This window comes from Accipiter gentilis, chromosome 11, assembly GCF_929443795.1.
Source record: "Accipiter gentilis chromosome 11, bAccGen1.1, whole genome shotgun sequence".
NCBI classification, from domain to species: domain Eukaryota; kingdom Metazoa; phylum Chordata; class Aves; order Accipitriformes; family Accipitridae; genus Astur; species Astur gentilis.
The window spans coordinates 33,900,772-33,920,317 of NC_064890.1; the positions used below are offsets into that span (position 1 = coordinate 33,900,772).

General features: G+C 42.6%; 1 protein-coding gene across 4 annotated transcripts in view; it reads left to right on the forward strand.

The window, feature by feature from the left end:
- Nucleotides 1-19,546, forward strand: part of TMEM117 (transmembrane protein 117) — a 236,162-nt gene that overhangs the window by 178,872 nt on the left and 37,744 nt on the right. For all 4 annotated transcript variants that reach the window (XM_049813840.1, XM_049813838.1, XM_049813839.1 and 1 more), the window contains one exon: nt 15,664-15,823. In XM_049813840.1, the coding sequence (XP_049669797.1) occupies nt 15,664-15,823 (160 nt within the window). The remainder of the gene's footprint in view (nt 1-15,663; nt 15,824-19,546) is intronic.

Consider the following 19,546-nt stretch of genomic DNA (forward strand, 5'->3'; position numbering starts at 1 on the left):
TAGTACAGCCCCGGACACTGTTGGGACCTCTTTGCTGCCAGCACACATGCCCGGCTCATGCTCAGCTCGCTGTCTACTAATGCCCATTTCTTACTAAGGTAAGATTGATATTCTCTGGAAGATTTTTGACATAAAAATGCATTGCTCAGGAAGCAAGATTAAAGCTTTTTGGATTTTTTTTGTGTGTGTGTGTGTTGGAGTTGTTTTGGAAATACATTTAATCAAAACATAATCAACTTGTTAGATGAAAGAGCCTGCATTTATTCAATATGCATTGGGAAAAAAAAACCCAAAACAACAAACAACATTGAAGAGCAGTTCAAAACAATTGTAATTATATTTTACTTTGGTAGGGTTTGCACAAATGTAATTGTAAAAGGCACAACACCTTGATGAATGAGGAGTTATATCCCATAGATACCATGGTGTATGAAACCTAAAATAATGAGAAATTTCTTATTCCATCAAACTACTTTATAGCTAAAATATACAGCTGATCTAGTCCAGAACATAGAAAGCTATAAAACTGTTATGATTAGCTTAGTCTAAGTTTGAACTGTATTGTTAAATTTTGGTTGTGGGTATAACATGTTGCCTGAATAAGCCGTGAGAATATAAATGTATACTGTACAGCCCTCCTACCTACTCTTAGCAAAAGCTTTGTTTAAGAGCAGCAACATGACAGCATCTGGGCAAGGACAATGTGTTCCATATGTTCTACATAGATAAAATCAGATTCTGTTTTTATCCTTAATGCTTTGTAACTCATGATCACAAGACAGCGGGAAATTTTATGGGGTTTGTTCTTGTTATTTTCAAAAAACTTGCAAGGATAATTTTAAGACTCTGCAACATCAAAATGCTTTGCAAAGTCATTTCAGTTTTCTAAAATGTGTTTTAAAAAGCAAATAAACCCCAACTTTTCAGTGGCATTTTTCATTTGACAGTTTCTAAATAGAACTTATCCATTATTTTATTCAAAGGTGAGTCTTGACAGTTCCTAAATAAAATGTATTTGTTTTCCAATTCAAGCAGGCTTTTAGTTAATTTCTTGAAAGAAATTAAAAGGTTGAAAACTGACTTCAGTTTGGAGATTCAGCTCTGGATTCAGGTGCCTGGTATTTACGTCTTGATTATGGCTATCGACATGCCAGCTCCTACCACAGCCAGTGGAGCTCTGACCAATGCAGATGATGGTCATTCAGTTCACCTCAAGTAGAAACTTGCATTTAGTCACCTGAATAATTTTCCAGCATCCACCGACTGAATAAAGGTGGGATTCAGGTGCCTAAACACAGGCATTGACTACAGTTTGAAATACGTTAGGGTATTGAAAAAGTGCACAGACCTGGTAGACGTGACACAGGACTCGGAGGAGACCTTCTGTTGCAGGGTCTGGAGGCCAACCAAGGTGCTCCACAGTGCCCCAAATCACACTAAACACATACACTCAGGCAACCAAATCTCACACTACATCTCTGTCGACTGGAATGAGAGATTAGATATGTTAGCTCAGATGTAGATTTATACAAAAACACTTCTATGGTTAAGTTCCTGGCTGAATCTGAGTTCCTTATAAAATGTTTTAATTGTGCTGAGCTAAACCATATGTAAAAATAATCTGTGTTAAAAAAATTAACCATCAGTTGTTCACTTGGCTCTAGCCAAAATGTAGCAGACTTCACACGCGATTTGGGAAAAATTTGAATAATTTAAATGCAGAATATAACTATGAGTCTATTATATCCTGATGAAAATATTCAGAGTGTTGCCTATGTAGTAAAACTTTGATCGGGGCTAAAGTTTCATTAATTATGAAATAAATTGTGAATACAAACAGTACTAGTAAATTCCATAATTGGGAAATAATGAATAAATTTATTTATTAATGAAGGAATTGGTTTATTAATTCATTGATTTTTACCACCTTTCTGACTTACATGTTGTTAATTGGTTCTTCTGAAAATCACTTTGTCTTAAATCAACTACCTAGAAATCCAAATAACCCAGATCATAGAATGGCTTGAAAACGTGGTGTTAAATCCACACTTACGCTCTTGTTTATTTCTAAAACTAGAATTTAATAATATGTTTCAGCTCAGGAAAACCAAGGAGTTGTTGGGACGAACCTCTAGCTCCTGCTATAGATCTGAAGAGCCTAATTTGGGGCTTTTAGAGTAGCGTTTCAATTACCATCTAAATGCCTTTGAAATGGGAGTTGCCTTCTAAATGTAGAGACATACGTTTTTTCCATTTCAAAAGCTTTTTCCTGTTCTACATTGCAATGAATTTAAGACTTTACTGAGTACTTCATGATAACTGAGAAAAGGAGGCCAAGAACGTTTTCTTCTCACAACCAGTTTCTGTGACAGCTACTGGGGATGCTGGAAACATGGAAAGCCAAAATCCTGTTACGTAAGTTTTGGCATATGATCCCTTCTCTTCCCACTATGGTGAACAGCAAGCCTTTACCTCACTCTTACCAGGGACTGAAAGTAGCGAAAAGACTTAATAACTAGCCACTAAGACACTCAGCTGGGTGTGGGAAATCTGCATCCAGAGAGTTGTGCTAATGTTGACTTGTTTATACAAACTAGAGCAGCTCCAGCTAGAGCGTCTGAACAAATAGTACCGTGCGGCATCCAAAAGCCTGGTTATTCTGGCATTCAGCTGGTCTCTTTAAGACTGATATTCAGATATCACACAGAACAGGTTATTGGCCCCTGGTCTGTTTGCCCCATCTCGCCCAGCTGAGATGCTGCCCTAACTCCTGGCTCCTCCACCGCAGTGAGGGTGCAGGAATCATCCCCGGTTCTGACACAGCTTCCCTCGCGTTACAGAAGTCGGCCCTTTCGTGGGTAAATTCCATATTTGATGAACTGCCCTTGTGTGAATATAAACCGTTTTCACTGAAAAATTGCCAGGCAGGTCTATCCCAAGGCACATTCGATGCTCTGAAAACATTTTTGAAAATCTTTTTCTTGTTGTTTCTTGAGCCAGCTGTCTTCCACCCCAAATTCTGTTGATAGAATAAGTGATGTATCCGTTTGAAAGTAAACCAGAAAAATGGCCTCCCTTTACCTCAAGTAGAATTGTGGCAGTTTTCAAAATGCTTTCTACTGGAGTTAGGCAATTTACTTCTAACTTTGGAAGTTGAACATGGAGTAGAGTTCCTCAGATATAACTCATGTGAGTCCTGTACTACCTTCCGTATGATAGGTGTTGATTGAAAATGTTTTTTACAAGCAAGACCACGAACCTTCTTAAACTGTTTTTCCTTTTCTGTGTCACAGATAGGAAATGGCATTTGAAAGTTAAAGCTTATGGCTGATGAGTTTAATTTAAATGAGGTGCTGTTTGAAATAGATAACACTTTCATTTTAGTAAATTAATGGTGTGGCAAAAGGAAACTCAAAGATGCTTCTACCTATAATAAAAAAAAGATGCTCTCTAGAATTCTAATATTTCACCATGTGATTATGTTGCCTAATCTTATTCATTTTATTACATGAAACACAGTAAAATGTTTCCTCTGTGCATTAACATAAATGTAATCTCAGACTTTATACAAATCTTTGTGCAAAAATCCCAAATAGCTCTGGAATCATATTGATACACTCTAATAAAATTGCAACTGTCACAGTCAAAGGATAGAAGCAAAGCAAGGTTTGTGGGAGAGGTAATATCCTTTCTTTGACAAACTGATATAACTGGAAAAAATAAACTGGTACTGTGTACATTCACAAAAATGTTTTTCATTTTTCTAAGTAAAATGAATGTATAAAAATGCAGAATAAACAATTCCAGTTTTGCCAAACTCAGAGCATCCTTTATACTCTGTGGTGTCTGGTTTCCTGAGCTCACCAGGCAGAACAACGACAAGCAGAAACTAGAAGACTTAGCTGGGAATGCAAGGTTCTCAAAATGTGCAGTATTTGCTATTGATAAGCATTTTTGAGCCAGTCCCAACACAGAGTTCCCTTGCCTATGCCCTATTTGAAACAGAGAGTATTTCAGAACTTGCAATTTCAGAACAGATACTTCAGCAATGGCAGTTACTGGCAAATACTGAATTACTTACCCATTACTTCCTAGTGTAGGATAGAAGTCAGAAATACACTATTGTGATGGCAAGTTTTTTGAAAAGATAATGCAATTCAAAGTTTACATTAAAAAACCATTTTTATCTAATTGGTATTTAACTTCAGATAATGAAGTCTTTTTGATGGTAATCTACATTAATATACTTTCTCCCACTTATTGATGCCGTGGAGCGTGCCATGGGGGGTGTGGTGCTCTGAAATCTGGCAGGAGCGTGTCATATTTGTCCCCATCAGGGGAACAAGCACCATATTTTAACAAAAAAGATCCAGTGTAATTCATTTTCCGGACATTCCTAGATATTTAGGCTGTGTCTGTACTAGCAGATCACTTCAGTAGCACTCTTCTGAAGTGGATCCCCCAGTCATCTCTCCACCTTGCCCTTTGGTTCACGGCACGGATTGACCTTGAGGTGCACAAATGACATTTCTGGTGGGTGCAACCGAAGAGGGAGCTGCTCTCTGGGATCTCACCTAGCGAGCTGCAGTTACGGATGGGTGCCCAGTTCAGCCCACAAGATGCAAACACGGCGAATACGGGGTCCTCAGCACCAACTATGACCCCGCAGTACCTCGTTGCATTGCAGTAGCTGCTGATAAAGGCAGAGCTCTCGAGTGCCTGCTCTCCCTCCTTTCAGAGCACTGTCCTGCCAGGGCAGAAGAGCAGTGGCGAGCTGGAGGCTTGAATCCACGCTGTTCCAGAGAACCCAGATGCTTTTCACCAGCAGAGCATCTGTCCCTTACACTTGCTTAGTGCAGAAGTGGTGCTGACACCAAGCAACAGGCAGACTAAATATTTTATTTTAAATGCGTTTAGAGTTGCTATTTTTGACAGATTTAATAACAGAACCCTTCTTAATTAAAACAAGTGAAATAAAAAGTGTTGGCATTTGCATATGAACATCTGCAGTAGCATTGTTCTTTATAGTTATTGTACACTGTGGAATGGTATGTTTGGCCAGTGCTGATTCTGGGATTAAAAATTATGGAGAGTATTTAACTTGATGGATGATCTTTCTTTCCTGAGGACTGGAAAGCATTTTTAAATATCAAGAGCAGTAAAATTTGTTCTTCCCTTTCTGTATCTGTTTTCACAGGGTGTTTTTTAACTATTTTGGCACATTCATGAAAAGTGACATTGTAAACCACTGTAACTGATGACTGAGGTGACCAGCTCCAGTGCAGGGGGAGCGGGCCGGGGGATCGAGGCGTTCAGGGTGGGTTCCTGAGCCAGGGGAACCCCAGGGGAGCGTGGAGACCCGCTGGGAGCCAGCAGCTCTCACGAGAGAGAGCGGATGACGAAACGTGTGCCCAGGTGGAGGAGCTGGACTGAGCTGCAGGAGGCGGTGAGAAGGCTGCGGAGCATCAGGGAGACCGAGAAGGAGTTCGGTAGCTGGTTCCAAGCACGGTCCGCAAGTGCACTCACAGCCAAACAGCCAAAAACTCCCCAACTGGCACACATGGAAGGCTGCGGGGCCGATAATGCAGAAGAATGGAAGCTTGCAATGGCCAGGACCAGCAGGAGGAAGAGAATTGCCCCGAGGCCTGAGGTGCCCTTGCAGAACCGGTTCACCGCTCTGCAGACTGAAGAGGAAAGACCCGTCACATCAGGAGAGACGTTGGAGCCGAGTAAGGCAGCCCCATCTGCTCCCCAAATAACAACCAGTGCGACTAAGAAAAGTCAACGGGTGATAGTGGTGGTCGACCCATGAAATGGTGGAGTTCGAGACCCTTAGGACAGCGAGGAGGGCGCACAGCAAGCTCGCTACCCTGGACTTCAGGAGAGCAGAGTTTGGCCTCTTCAGGGATCTGCTTGGTAGAGTACCATGGGATACAGCCCTGGAGGGAAGAGGGGCCCAAGAAAGTTGGTTCATATTCAAGGGTCACCTCCTCCAAGCTCAGGAGTGGTGCAACTCTCCAACAAGGAGAAAGTCAGGCAAAAATGCCAGGAGGCCTGCATGGATGAACAAGGAGCTCCTGGACAAACACAAAAAGGAAGCCTACAAAGGGTGGAAGCTAGGACAGGTAGCCTGGGAAGAATACAGAGAAATTGTCCAAGCAGCCAGGGATCAGGTTAGGAAGACCAAAGCCCTGATAGAATTAAATCTGGCCAGACATCAAGGGCAACAGGAAAAGCTTCTATAGGTACATTGGTGATAAAAGGAAGACCAGGGAAAATGTGGGCCCTCTCTGGAAGGAAACAGGAGAGCTGGTTAGCCGGGATATGGAGAAGGCTGAGGTACTCAGCAACATTTTTGCCTCAGTCTTCACTGGCAAGTGCTCCAGCCACACCGCCCAAGTGGCAGAAGGCAAAGGCAGGGACTGGGAGAATGAAGAACCACCCACTGTAGGAGAAGATCAGGTTTGAGAGCATCTAAGGAACCTGAAGGTGCACAAGTCCAGGGGACCTGATGAGACGCATCCACGGGTCCTGAGGGAACTGGCGGATGAAGTTGCTAAGCCACTATCCATCATATTTGAGAAACGTGACAGTCCGGTAAAGTGGATAAGGGAAGAGCAAACTGACATCATCTACCTGGACATGTGCAAAGCATTTGACATTGTCCCACATGACATCTGGTCTCTAAATTGGAGACACATGGATTTTACAGATGGACCACTTGGTGGATAAGGAATTGGGTGGATGGTTGCACTCAAAGGGTTGCAGTCAATGGCTCCATGTCCAAGTGGAGAAGTGATGAGCTGCATTCCTCAGGGGTCAGTATTGGGACCGTTGCTGTTTAAAATCTTTGTCGGCAACATAGACAGTGGGCTTGAGTGCACCCTCAGCAGGTTTGCAGATGACACCAGGCTGTGTGGCACAGTCGACACGCTGGAGGGAAGGGATGCCATCCAGAGGGACCTTGACAGGCTTGAGAGCTGGGCCCGTGCAAACCTCATGAAGTTCAACAAGGCCAAGTGCGAGGTCCTGCACATGGGTCAGGGCAATCCCAAGCACATATACAGGCCGGGCAGAGAATGGATTGAGAGCAGCCCACAGGACTTGGAGAAGGACTTGGGGGTGTTGGCTGACGAGAAGCTCAACATGACCCAGCAACATGCATTTGCAGCCCAGAAAGCCAATCGCATTCTTGGCTGCATCAAAAGTGTGACCAGCAGGTTGAGGGAGGTGATTCCCCCCCTCTACTCCGCTCTGGTGAGACCCTGTCTGTAGTACTTCATTCAGTGCTGGGTCCTCCAAACATAAGAAGGACATGGACCTGTTCCAGCAAGTCTGGGGGGGGGGCCATCAGGGTGATCAGAGGGCTGGAGCACCTCTCCTATGAAGACAGACTGAGAGTTGGGGTTGTTCAGCGTGGAGAAGGCTCCAGGGAAACCTTACAGCAGCCTTCCAGTACCTAAAGGGGGGCTACAAAGAAAGATGGAGAGGGGCTTTTTACAAGGGCATGTAGTGATAGGACAAGGGGTAATGGCTTTAAACTGAAAGAGGGTAGATTTAGATTAGATATGAGGAAAAAGTTCTTTACTGTGAGGGTGGTGAGGCACTGGAAGAGGTTGCCCAGAGAGGCCGTGGCTGCCCCATCCCTGGCAGTGTTCAAGGCCAGGGTGGATGGGGCTTGGAGCAACCTGGTCTAGTGGAAGGTGTCCCTGCCCACGGCAGGGTGGGGGGTGGAACTAGATGATCTTTAAGGTCCCTTCCAACCCAAACCATTGTATGATTCAATGAGTCTATGAAAACATAATTTACAAAACATTGATTAAAATTGCATTTCTGTTTTCTACAGCACTATCTGAAGCTGAAGGTTTTGATGAATGCTGATTAACTGCTAGTGGTTTTATTTAGAGTTTAAATATAACTAGGCTATATGGTAGTTAATTTTCTTTATTTAGTAAGTTCACATATATATTATATGTTTTAGTAAGTATATATGATAATTTCCTTAATGAACAATAATAGGAATACAGACTTTATGATCTTGTTTCTTTTTTAATGTGTCCTTCTGTCCCAAATGTACATAGTACTAAGCAATACCTGGAATGATTATTAGCGATGTTTGATAGTTTTTAAATAACTCGGCTTAGTGGCAATTATATGTGAAACTGTGATGAATAGTTCTCAAAATGCTATGTCGTACAAATCTAAGAGCTACTGTTGTGGTTTAACCCCAGTCAGCAGCTAAGGCCCCCACAGCTGCTCGCTAACTCCGCCCTGGTGGGATGAGGGAGAGAATCAGAAGGGTAAAACTGAGAAAACTCGTGGGCTGAGACAAAGACGGTTTTAAAGGGAAAGCAAAAGCCACACATGCAAGCAAGCAGAGCAAGGAATCCATTCCGGCTCCCCCTGGGCAGGCAGGAGTTCAGCCACCCCCAGGACAGCAGGGCTCCATCACGCCCAACGGGGACTGGGGAAGACAAACGCCATCGCTCCCAACGTCCCCCCGTCCTTCTCCTTCCCCCAGCTCGAGATGGGGAGCGTGACGTCCTACGGTCTGGGATCTCCCTTGGGTCGGTCGGGGACGGCTGTCCCGGCTGTGTGTCCCCCCAAGCCCTTGTGCCCCCCCAGGCTCCTCGCTGGTGGGGTGGGGGGAGAAGCAGAACAGCCCTTGGCTCTGGGTGAGCGCTGCTCAGCGGTGACGGAAACATCCCGGGGTTATCGACACTGTTTCCAGCACAAATCCAAAGCACAACCCCGTAGTTGCTACTATGAAGAGAATTAACTCTATCCCAGCCAAAACCAGCAGAGCTACTTTTGACTAAGCACAGGTAGGGTTTTTTTCTGGAAAAGGTGTAGAGCTTTTTGCCACTTTGAAAAGACAAAATGAAGATGAGGAAAATACCCAAAATTTGTCTTTTATCTCTTCAGTCGATCTTAGGAGAACTCTTGCTATCTGATCATCAAAGTTCTAGCTTCAGAAAAGATTTGACAGGGTCTTGTAACACAAAATTCTAAATAGTTCTAACAATGATCATCTCAAAGTTGCTGGTAAATTGAAGGTAGTATCTTCCCTTTAAGTATGGTTGTGCAAAGATTTGTGTTTGATATTTGAGCAGTGAAAAACTTCACTTTCATTATGTGATGATTTAGAAATGAGGTCCCATCACGGACCAGAATTTGGTTTTGGTACACTTTTCCCTGCTGATTTAGACATGAAGAATAAGGCGACTCAGACTGGAAGCAGTTCTTGTTTCCAACATTAAATGTTTTGTGCACTTGTATACATTTCTTACCTTGTCTTTATCTTGTCAGGGACAGATTCTGTTTTGTTCACTTTCAGCTCAGTACAAATAACAGACTGTTTCCTGAAGATGTCAAAGGTACTTCTGGCACAGGGCTGGAGGAGATGTGCTAGGAATGGTTTTGTGGTGCTGCACTGGGCCTGCGAGAGGATGAGGCAGGGTCTCATGGACTCTGCCTAGGGAATTCCTGATGTGGGGGCTAGGACACGCAAAACAGCAGAAGAGGTTGTCTCCAAGCAGTCAGGACCTAAGGTCACGGCAGTACATCTCTCAGCCAAGACGTCTGAGAACGTCAGTAACCTCATGCTTGGCATACTGATTTAATGAAGTGGCACGGGCAAGCCAGCCTTCTAGTTCGAACTGCCTTTGTCATGGCCCATAATGTTACAGAGCAATTAGAATATGTGCACTTGCATGGGCGGTTTACAGATATAGCCAGGAAAATCTTTTACCAGGAGGGCTGGTCGCAGTGATGTTATTTTGGAATTAAAAGAAAAGTAAATGATGTGGCCCTCCCTCCCCCTGAAATAAAGCCAGAAAGTCTTAGGTTTGCATCAACACTTGACATCGGTTGTAGTAGATTGCAAAGCTTGGGTATTCCCTTCCTCTCCCTTCCTGGCTCGGTCTCTCACAGCTCTGTCTCCAGAGCCCAACTTTGTGTTTCAGAGCAGTCCAGCTGCTGCTCTGGCACACAGCACTCTCTCAAGACCAGGACTGCACAAGCATGGGATGGCATTTCAGATGGCAGTGGTGGGATTTCCCTTTGGGCAGACAGACTGCAAACCCCGGTACAGCGGGCAGTTTGCGCACTGAGCTGCACAGGCTCAACTGTGACGTTCTCTGCCACACTCTTTGAAAAGGAGTTTCCAAATTGCTGGCTTCTGATGGGAGAAGGTCTTTATTTCTTGCTAGTTATGGATCTAGAAAATGATTGATGAATCTAAAGGCAGTTACGCATTCAGAGAACCAACTGCATTACAGATCCCAGGAATAAGTGACTTTTTCATTTCTCCACAAACTTTGGCTCATCCCATTCAGAAAGAACTTGCAGTTCATAAGCTCAGGAATGTACAGGTGCAAGGCAAAGGAAGAAAAGTTACGGACCAGTCGGCCAGGTCAAGGACAATGTCTGCAGTAAGATGAGGGCACTGCCAAAACAGCACTCTAAGGGAGTCTGCAGAGTCTTGAGAGTCTTCAGTGCCAGACTGAGCTTACAAAACTTTTTTGGGAATTAAGACGTTAACACAGTTCTGTCCAGCATGCAGTGTGGCAGCTCCTGGTCCTCATAGCCCAAGGAAGTTGAGTATCTCAGGCTGTCCCTACCACTTGGAAATGGAAACAAGCCTTGCTTGAAGGCAAGGGAAAAGTCATCTTTACTTTTTCCACTGTTGAGTGATGTCTCCCATGAAGTAGCCTAGAGTGTAGGAATGGAAACATCTACTGGGGAAAGATTCTGGCAAAGAATCCTAGCAAAAAATTAGGTCCTCACAGCACTGGATAGGTTGCTCACTCCACCGGGTTTTGTGGTTTTTGCTTTCTTTCACTGAACATTTAGGATTTATCTTCGACTTCTGGAAGAGCTTTTTAGGAAATCACACCCTATCCTCAATATTTTGGAGTAGATTAAGGCAGGTAGCCCTGGCACTTTAGAGTATTGTCTGCTGAAGAAGGGCACAGCTCTGCTCACCCAAATGCACACTCTTCTTATTTTATTTTCTAGGGAATGTGTTGGCCTCAACTGGCCCTGTTTTTTTGCTTCTGTTACTTTTCCTTGCTGTGACGTTGCGTTGGGTTTGTGTCTTTGGTGTTTGTGTCCAGATTATTTTTTTCATTACACTTTGTAAGTATGTCTTGTTTAATTAATGTACCTGTGTTTCTGATTTAAGTTTTCTCGGTTCTCGTTCACCCTTTGGCCACAGCTGTGCCAGAGTGTGGCATGCAGGGCATCTGGGCACTGGGACACCAGCAGAGAAATTTCTCGGAAAGCCCCATGAGGAGAGCTTTTCTCCAAGGGTGAGGGAAAAGCACTAGCAAGGGAGAGATGATGAAGAGCTACTTTCCTTTACAACACAATTTTTATTTGAAGAATCAGTAGGAAAGTCCAGTCTGATCTCTGGTCATCATGTGCCAAGGGACAGCTCAGGCATTTTATACAAGGGGCAGAGACAGAAAGTCTAGGGAGAAATTTTTTGTGATTTTGAAGGAGCAAGAGGTGTTTAAGAGAAGGGTGTGAGATTTTCAGCCCATCAGGCAGAAATAGGGCTGAGATAATATGCATGGTGGCCATTGCATATGCGGGTAATGTAGGTATGTGTGGACTCTCACACACTGCATGATTGTGCTGTGAAATTTATGGGCATATAAAAAATATTTAAGGACTGATACTCCCCAGAGACAGCAGGGAATATGCAGCACTGCCTACAGTGCAGGTCTGTACCTGTATACTGGACTGCCCTGAATCAAAAATGCCCTGTTTTCTAAACATTTCATGTAAACCTGCTATCTCCCAGTGTCTGCGTTATGCTGCTGTGACAGCCTCTTTCTGTTCACATAACGATGACCTCCACTGAGCAAACAGAAGATTAATATGTGACCAGCATCTCAGTCTTTTGCAAAGTTCAAGAGATGACACAGAGCGAAGCTGTGGATGACACCTGTGATGGGAGCGTGTGACTGGTGACATAACACACCAGCTCTGAATTTTCCCACCTGTAAGTGCTTTCCAAACAACTTGTCTAGGGTTGGGTTGCCCAGACTTCAGAGAATGATGGCTACATTCTTGAACATTAGGATGGCAGTGTGGAGACATTGTAGGTAAATTAATGCCAGGTACTCGGCATAGTTGAAGATGGCCCATTTCTTGTGGATGTTTTGTACTTAGTACTGATTGTAGTAGTGTAGAGGACAATGAGGTGTCACAGCCTTTCTCCTCCAGAAATGGCATTTCTGCATGAAAGAGACTGCAAGGTAGAGGCTATGACCCTGTCTGCCATAAGGAATTGTCTGCAGCCACCGCCAATGACAAAATCTGCTCAAGCTTCTGGCCCATGTTCTGCATAACCTCTGGTAGCGTATAATACGCTGGGTGATAGGTGCTAAGTGGTCAGTCAGCTTAGTCAAAGCTTGTGGTCGCAGAAAGTGCTGTTGTGGGAGATGCAGAAGCCAAAGACATCTGGTTTGGCCCTTGCTAAGTGTGTGAGGACAAAATTAATGTTCTGTTGGCGAATGAGGGCCAGCAGTGTGGATTCAGTTTGGCATGAGTGACTTGGTTTGACAAATTTCAAGACCAAACTCAGTCCTGACTATCAAAGAGTATAGAGATACAGTCTAAAAAATTACCTGCTTCTTGAGAGGTTCCTGGCAGTATAAAGTTCCTCTCGTCAAGCTTTCCCTCAGTTCAGTGTAGGACTGAGGATTTTAGATTATCATTGGCAGTGATGAGCACAGTACTGACTTTTCTGGACCTAACTAATAATTTCAACTTCTCAGTATACAATTGGCCTGGACAGTGTTTTTCTGCAGATAGGTTTTTTTTATTTTTATTCTTCATAGTAACCTTATATCTTGAAGAGTATGGGCTAGGTTATAAAACGTGTGTTGTTGTAGCTGAATAGGTGCCCAGGGCACATAATCGCTCAATACAGCAAGCTAGAATTAGAAGTGAAATACAAAAGTGTATTTCCTCTGTGAAACAGAGAAAGAAGTTGCATTTCTTGATGTCTGGTACAGAGAAGACAGTGTCTGGTACAATCCTCCCTTGCCTTTCCCCTTATAGCCCTTCTGTAAGCAGAAGACGGAGAGGTCCTGCCAGCAACGCTGTGAGTTTTCTGATGGCGTAGCTCTTTCTCAGTAATGTGCCTTGCAGAACAAAGGACAACCTGCACTGGCCTAAATATTGCAGGGTAGCTCACATTGGTTCATCTGATACAAGTTCTGTCAAGTTAAATGAAAACCTCAGCTGCTTCTCTAAATCGCCAGGACACGGGAGCAGTGCTATACTTTCATGGGAAGTGAACTGAACTCTAACCCAGACAAGCTCAGTTTATAATAACTCCAAAAGCAAGTGTTGAATATCTTGCTGTGTTCCAGTATCATAGGTCAAAAATACAACTGAGTGCTAATTATGCTGTTTAATGCAACCATTTCAACAGTCTATTTCTAACCTTCTTTATTGGTTTCACATTTTCATATTCTATTAGCAGCCCATTTTCTGCTCCCTTCCCTCCCTATTTGACATTTCAGAATGAATAACGAAGCAGTTTTTTAAGTGCATATGCATTTCCTCAAGGAAATCAGGACTTGAGCACACATTGGTCTTTGCATGCATGCCAATGAAGCGTGCATAAAAATATGTCTGCCTTTGCTTGCATACATGCCAAAGTCTGACCTTCCATGCTTTGAACTCTTGCTCCAAAACGCAAATGCATAATTCAAGAGGACTGAAGCAGAATAGTGTTGAGCATAACGTCTGGGTACGTGGTTCCTTCCCATAGCAAACAACGCAGACGTGAATTACGGTTCTAAACTGCCCGTGCACCAGGAGATATGGGTTCCTCAGAAAAAAGATGAGGAAAATCAGTGTGCTCAGCGGCCAGGGCGGTCTGCACCGGCCGCAGACAAGCACTGCGGACTGTGTTCTTTCTGGAGGAATTCTCAGCTAAAGGGAGAACATTTACCTCTGTGTAAATGTCAGATAGGAAGGTGAAATAGGTGGGAAAACCCACCTTTGTGGTCTCAAGAGACTATACGCAAGAGAGAAGCACCATAATGAATCCCCTTTCCGAAGTAAACCACTCTGGGTATGGGCCAAAGTGGAGCTTGTAGAAAAGTCAGTCAGGTTCAGGTACTGGCAGGTGAGATGGTAGCTAAGCAAATGTTTCGGGGGTAAGCAGGCTTGAATATTGCTTAGGTCTAATTAAGTCTGAGATGCCTTTTTTTTCTTGCCCACATGCTGGTAGTACACTCAAGGGATACTGGTATAGTGCCAACCACAGTGTTGAATACAACTGGATGTATTTATTAAGAATAAAAATAAATGGTCAAAGGTAAAGATGGTAGCAATCAAGTAATTTTGTGCCTCATTATATAGTGAAGAAGCGCAGCCCATCGTGCCACAGAAGAATGATGATTAGGAGTCCAAATGTGTACCCTGTTGCTTATGTGCGTATTTGTTTTGCCTTCCTACACAGACACAGCCAAGGCTGATGTATAAGAAGAAATGCGTACAGGCTGGTAGCCTGTGCCTACTGGTGTACAGATTTTTCTTTTGCTCTGCTGAGTATTTGTCCTGTTTGGAAGTGTCATGGGAAATATTCTTCACATTGTTTTACAGCCCTCGGTAGCTGAAGAAAATGAGACTTAATTGCTGTAGAAAAAACCTCCACCCTGCCACAATTATTTAGCTGCGTGCGTGCATTCAGATGTTGATATGCCCCTATTACAGCACAGATTTACTGACAGCTATGGCTACTGGGAGAAGCCTTGCTCCCCCTCAAATTACCAGCTAAATTTGCCTGCTTCCACAGAACCAGGAATTCAATCCGTCATCGCTGACAACTCTGAAGGATATCACCAAAGTGCTGCTGGAAATGATGCAGAATATTTTGGGGGGATATCTTAGAAAGATATTTTCTTAAACACCATATTGCAAAATTGTATGAATTAGCCAAATGTGTCTTCTGGAATTCTCACAGCATTCATATGGAGGCTTTATTACTTTTGTAATTCACTCTTCACTGACTTCTCAGAAATGCCATAAGATGCGTTGAAAACTTGTACAAAGGACATCTTAGGAGACACAAAGCAAAATCTTTCTACAACTCCCAGAATCTAGTAAAGATTAATATAGTGCAATGAAAATTGCTTTCATACAGATGGGTTTCTATATAAAAATTAGAGTTCACAGTTAGTGTCCTATAGCTCCTACAGCTGAGAAAAGACTTTTCAAAGGTTGTAATGGCTGTGGTGCCTTAGAAAATGTTCTCTCAAATTGATCATTTGGATTTGGCTTAGATCATACAGTCCTTAGTACATTGTTACAGTTTACTTCTTTCTGATTTTACTTAATTGGTTTGCATCTGCAGTGAAAAATATGGAATGAGGAGCAAGAGTGATACACTCCAGCCTAATTTTGCGACATGGTTAGTACTAGCTACTAAATTTCTTTTTACTAAGGATACAGCCGAGTGCTTTCCTATTTTGAATTAAATGATTTGTTTGTACACTTAATTTTCTTCAATCTCTTTTCATCAGCAGAAAAGTACTGATAAAGCACTAGCTGACCATTCGAAGACAGATAAAATAGAATGATGCATCTTCATTACTATTGTATTCTCTCTGAACTATTCTTTTTTTTCCCTTGCAGGACGGTTCTCTTTACTCTGACCTCTGTAGTTGTGCTTGTCATCACTACTGACTGGATCAGCTGGGACAAGCTGAATCGTGGATTTCTGCCAAGTGATGAGGTCTCAAGAGCCTTCTTGGCTTCTTTCATCCTGGTGTTTGACCTTCTTATTGTCATGCAGGTACCCTCTCCTAATGTTTCATTCAAGCTGCTGAGGCTGCCTAGTCACTCGGTTTCCTCTAGACCAAATGGTGTTTAGCTAAGACTACATAAAGGTAAAGAAATGTTTAGTCTGCAACCACTCTTAGTAGGGACATTTTATTACACCATTCCCAGTGACTTTGCAAAAAGCCAGCTGGCCTTTTGTTGTGAAAACATTGCTGATTTCTCTTCTTAGACTAACAGGTAAGAACTGCACGACTTTCCAAATTAGAAGGTGTTTTCTGCAAAAACGACATCAGAAAAAGAAACGGAAGCTAGTTGTTTTGTAAATTCAAAGCTTCTGTTAGGAAGATGAAAGAAATTCGGCCAAACAAGAAAGAAATACCTCCATGTTTCAAGCATTTACGATATTACAGCATTTTAATAGATGAAAATTAGTATTTGCTACTAAAAGTCCACTCTCCACTTGCACATGAAGATTGCTTTACTTTGATGACACCTCCTTGTGCTGTAAGGTCTTCTGCCAGCCAGGTTAACCGGGGAGATGATTCTCTGTAGTCTACCTGATGTCTGCTCCTTTGAATCCAGCTGTTAAGAAAGGAATCTGGGTCACGAGTTTGTGGCCAAAAACCTCCTTCATGTGATGCTGCTCTCTACGCTTTGCATTTGTCTGTGGCTTGAGCCTTGTGTGAATAACTCGCCCCAATGCTCTGTGAAAAATTAGGTCATTTGGGCGGAGGGAAGGAAAAGGAGCGTCGAAGGCCTGAGTGACTTTTGCTATTAGTCCTAGACATGTTAGACGGTTGAACTGAAGTTTAGCAAAGAATTTGAGAACTGATGGGTCCTTTCTCTCCAGTGTATTACTAACTAACTCTGCTAGCAAAGACCATTTCTGAGACACTTAGTTCTCTATAATGAGATATCTATTGCTTGAGTAATTATCGTAGAGGTGACACTGTGGTGGCACTCAGAATTTATCACTGCTGTACTAGGACATTAAAGCTGCATAAAGTCCTATAGTTCAGTTTTATTTTCCAATGTCCAGCACTGTTCAGTGCTCGCTGCGGTTCATGGTTAGAACAAGGAGGATAAGAAAGGGAATACTGTTTTTCTAGTAAGATTTCTGGTACTTTCTTTTCTCTCCCTTTGCATTTTACATTTTGTTTGCTGTTTCGAAAAAATTCAAGAGAATCTATAATAAATGATTGTACTTCACAGCGCTGTAATGAAAGCGTGAATGAAAATACACGATGTATCAAGCAATACTGAATTTGATATTGTATGCAGGGTAGAGAAACAGAGTTGTCTTCATACCAAATAATTATTAAATCATCCTTTCAACTTTGAAAAATGAAGTTCCAGTACTTTGACCTTGGAGTTGCTGAATATAGGGAAGAATTTTATGTGAAACAGCCTGTCCCAAGTACTATGTCATATTTTTACAACACAAAGCAAGAGGCTCTTTTTAATTGCATTTTTGACTGATGTTTCCGTGATGGAGTTATTTATTTATTTAAAGTTATTTATTTGGACTGTGCAACTAAGTTGGCATGTTTTATTTACAGTGTAGTTCTAGCATCACTGCATTGCTACTGCAATAAAGTCAAGTTGAGACAGCAAAGTATTAAATCACAAGTGAAGACCATCAGGATCATGATCCTTTGACTGAAGTATGCTTTAGAATTACATGCCTCTAGAAATTCTTTCTAAGAGTGTTGTCTGTTTCACGGGTTTTTTTCTGACTTAACAAGCTTTAGCAAGAAACCGGTAAAATGAGGAAAAAAAAAAAAGTTTAGTATTAAGCAATTTCTGTTTGAGGCTGACATTAACTAAGAGCACAGGTTAAGTCTCATCTAATTTTTGAGTACAGACATTTTCTGTCCCTCTGAATTGTAGCGTAAATACTTCAAATGTGACTGTGTTAACAAGAGAAAACCAATTGAGTTTGGAAATCCATTCTCAATGCTGTGAAAAACAATCACATAATTGTAAATATTGGCTTTGCCTTCTTAGTATTATTATAATTTAATATTTATCTAAGCCCTAGGTAGAGCATAAGAAAGAAATAGGTCCCCACCCTGAAGAACTACCTTTTTTCAATTAGATGTAACCCAGGCAGACACATGAAGAGGAGAACGCAGACAGCTGAACCTTATGTAGACAGTTATACGTGAGCGATACTTAAGGGTAGGTGTACTTTTTACCTTTGGTTTCCATCCTGCAACAAACTCTGGCTGCCTCCCAGCCCCACTGTCCTTCTAGCGTGCCAGAGCTCCTCCAGTCCGAGCGATCCACTGGGAATTCAGGGGACGGGTCAGGGAGACAAGCACAGACGAGAGACAGAGTAGAAGACAGAGACGTGTGGCTGAAGCGTAAATGTGAAAGTTACGACCGCAAAAATATTAAGGCAATCCAAGAAAACAGATCGTGGAGAAGGTTGCAGGACAATCTTTATAGTCAGTGGAGAGATGGAGGTATAGCTGGGGTGCTTTCCAACATCTACAGTGGGATGAGGTGCAGCAGCCCCTAGAGGTGCCCGTTTCTCTCCACCGAGAACAAACAGACCCAACGTGGTAAGCTGCGAGGAACCATCCCTTAAGCCAGACCCAGAAAAAGGGTTACGAGGGTGGCGTGGCTTGAGTCCAGAGCTGCAGCTCTGCAAGGATCCTCCTCAGCTATTTCCACAGCTCGTAAAACAGCCAAAGTAGCATTTCTCTGCTGGTGTTTTATCACAGAGAGTTCTTCAGAGACTCTCGCGGGCAGGGTCATCTCCACTTCTCCCTCTGCTGCCTGGCCTCAGTTTGAAAGGAATTTAAGTTTTAGTGGGTCTAGGACAGCATATCAGAGATAACACCCATTTTAGGCTGTTTGGGAGGCAGCACAGAGGCCTCTATTCCAGTCCTGGTTGCCAGGATGTTTTATCCGATGTAAATACAAACACTGATTTTTTTTTAAATGTAGAGATTGCATATTTTCTCTCTGAAAAAAAAGATCAAATTCAGTCCAATGCAGGTGCATTAGTTCATTTTAAAGGACATGTCCTTGCTTATAATAAAGTAAAAAGCCCACAAGTTTGTTATTTTTTCCACAGTATGGAAGTGATGAAGTTAATCATTTTCACAGTGTCTTTAATTATGCCTGCCCTGATAATTGAGATGGCAAGATGTCAACATATGTATGTGTCTGGCACCCATAGCATTCGCTGCTGCACGTGGTCATCATTATATTTTTAGTCTTAGTTTCAGACTGAGTGCAAGACCACACATATTAAAGCTGGATATGTAGAAATGCCATTATCATGTAATAGAACTTTTTACTATTTTAATGAAAAACTCACATATTTAGTTCTCTTTCTCGATGTAATGGAAAAGCTATTAATTAAAGGAGTAAATATGAAAAATGAAACTATAATCCCACATTCCAAACACCTCTATTTGAGCAAGTAGACAGTAACTCATGCGTTAGCCTATAGACTGCTTTTTTTTTCTTTTTTCTTTTTTCTTTTTTTTTTTTTTGTGCCATGTTCTTAGTGACTTTGCTAATGGGAAGGAGCCTGTGGTGGCTGGATTATTAAACCTCATGTGTCCAGGGGAGATGAATTGTTTCACCTCTGTAGTGTCTTTCGTGAGTGTTTACAGGTTCCTCCAGACTTCTGAAAGACCGTGAAGTCTTTCAGCATCGCTGTGGATTTACACGCTGTGGCTACCTTGCTGAGCGCTTTGCAAGTCCCATGGTATAAATT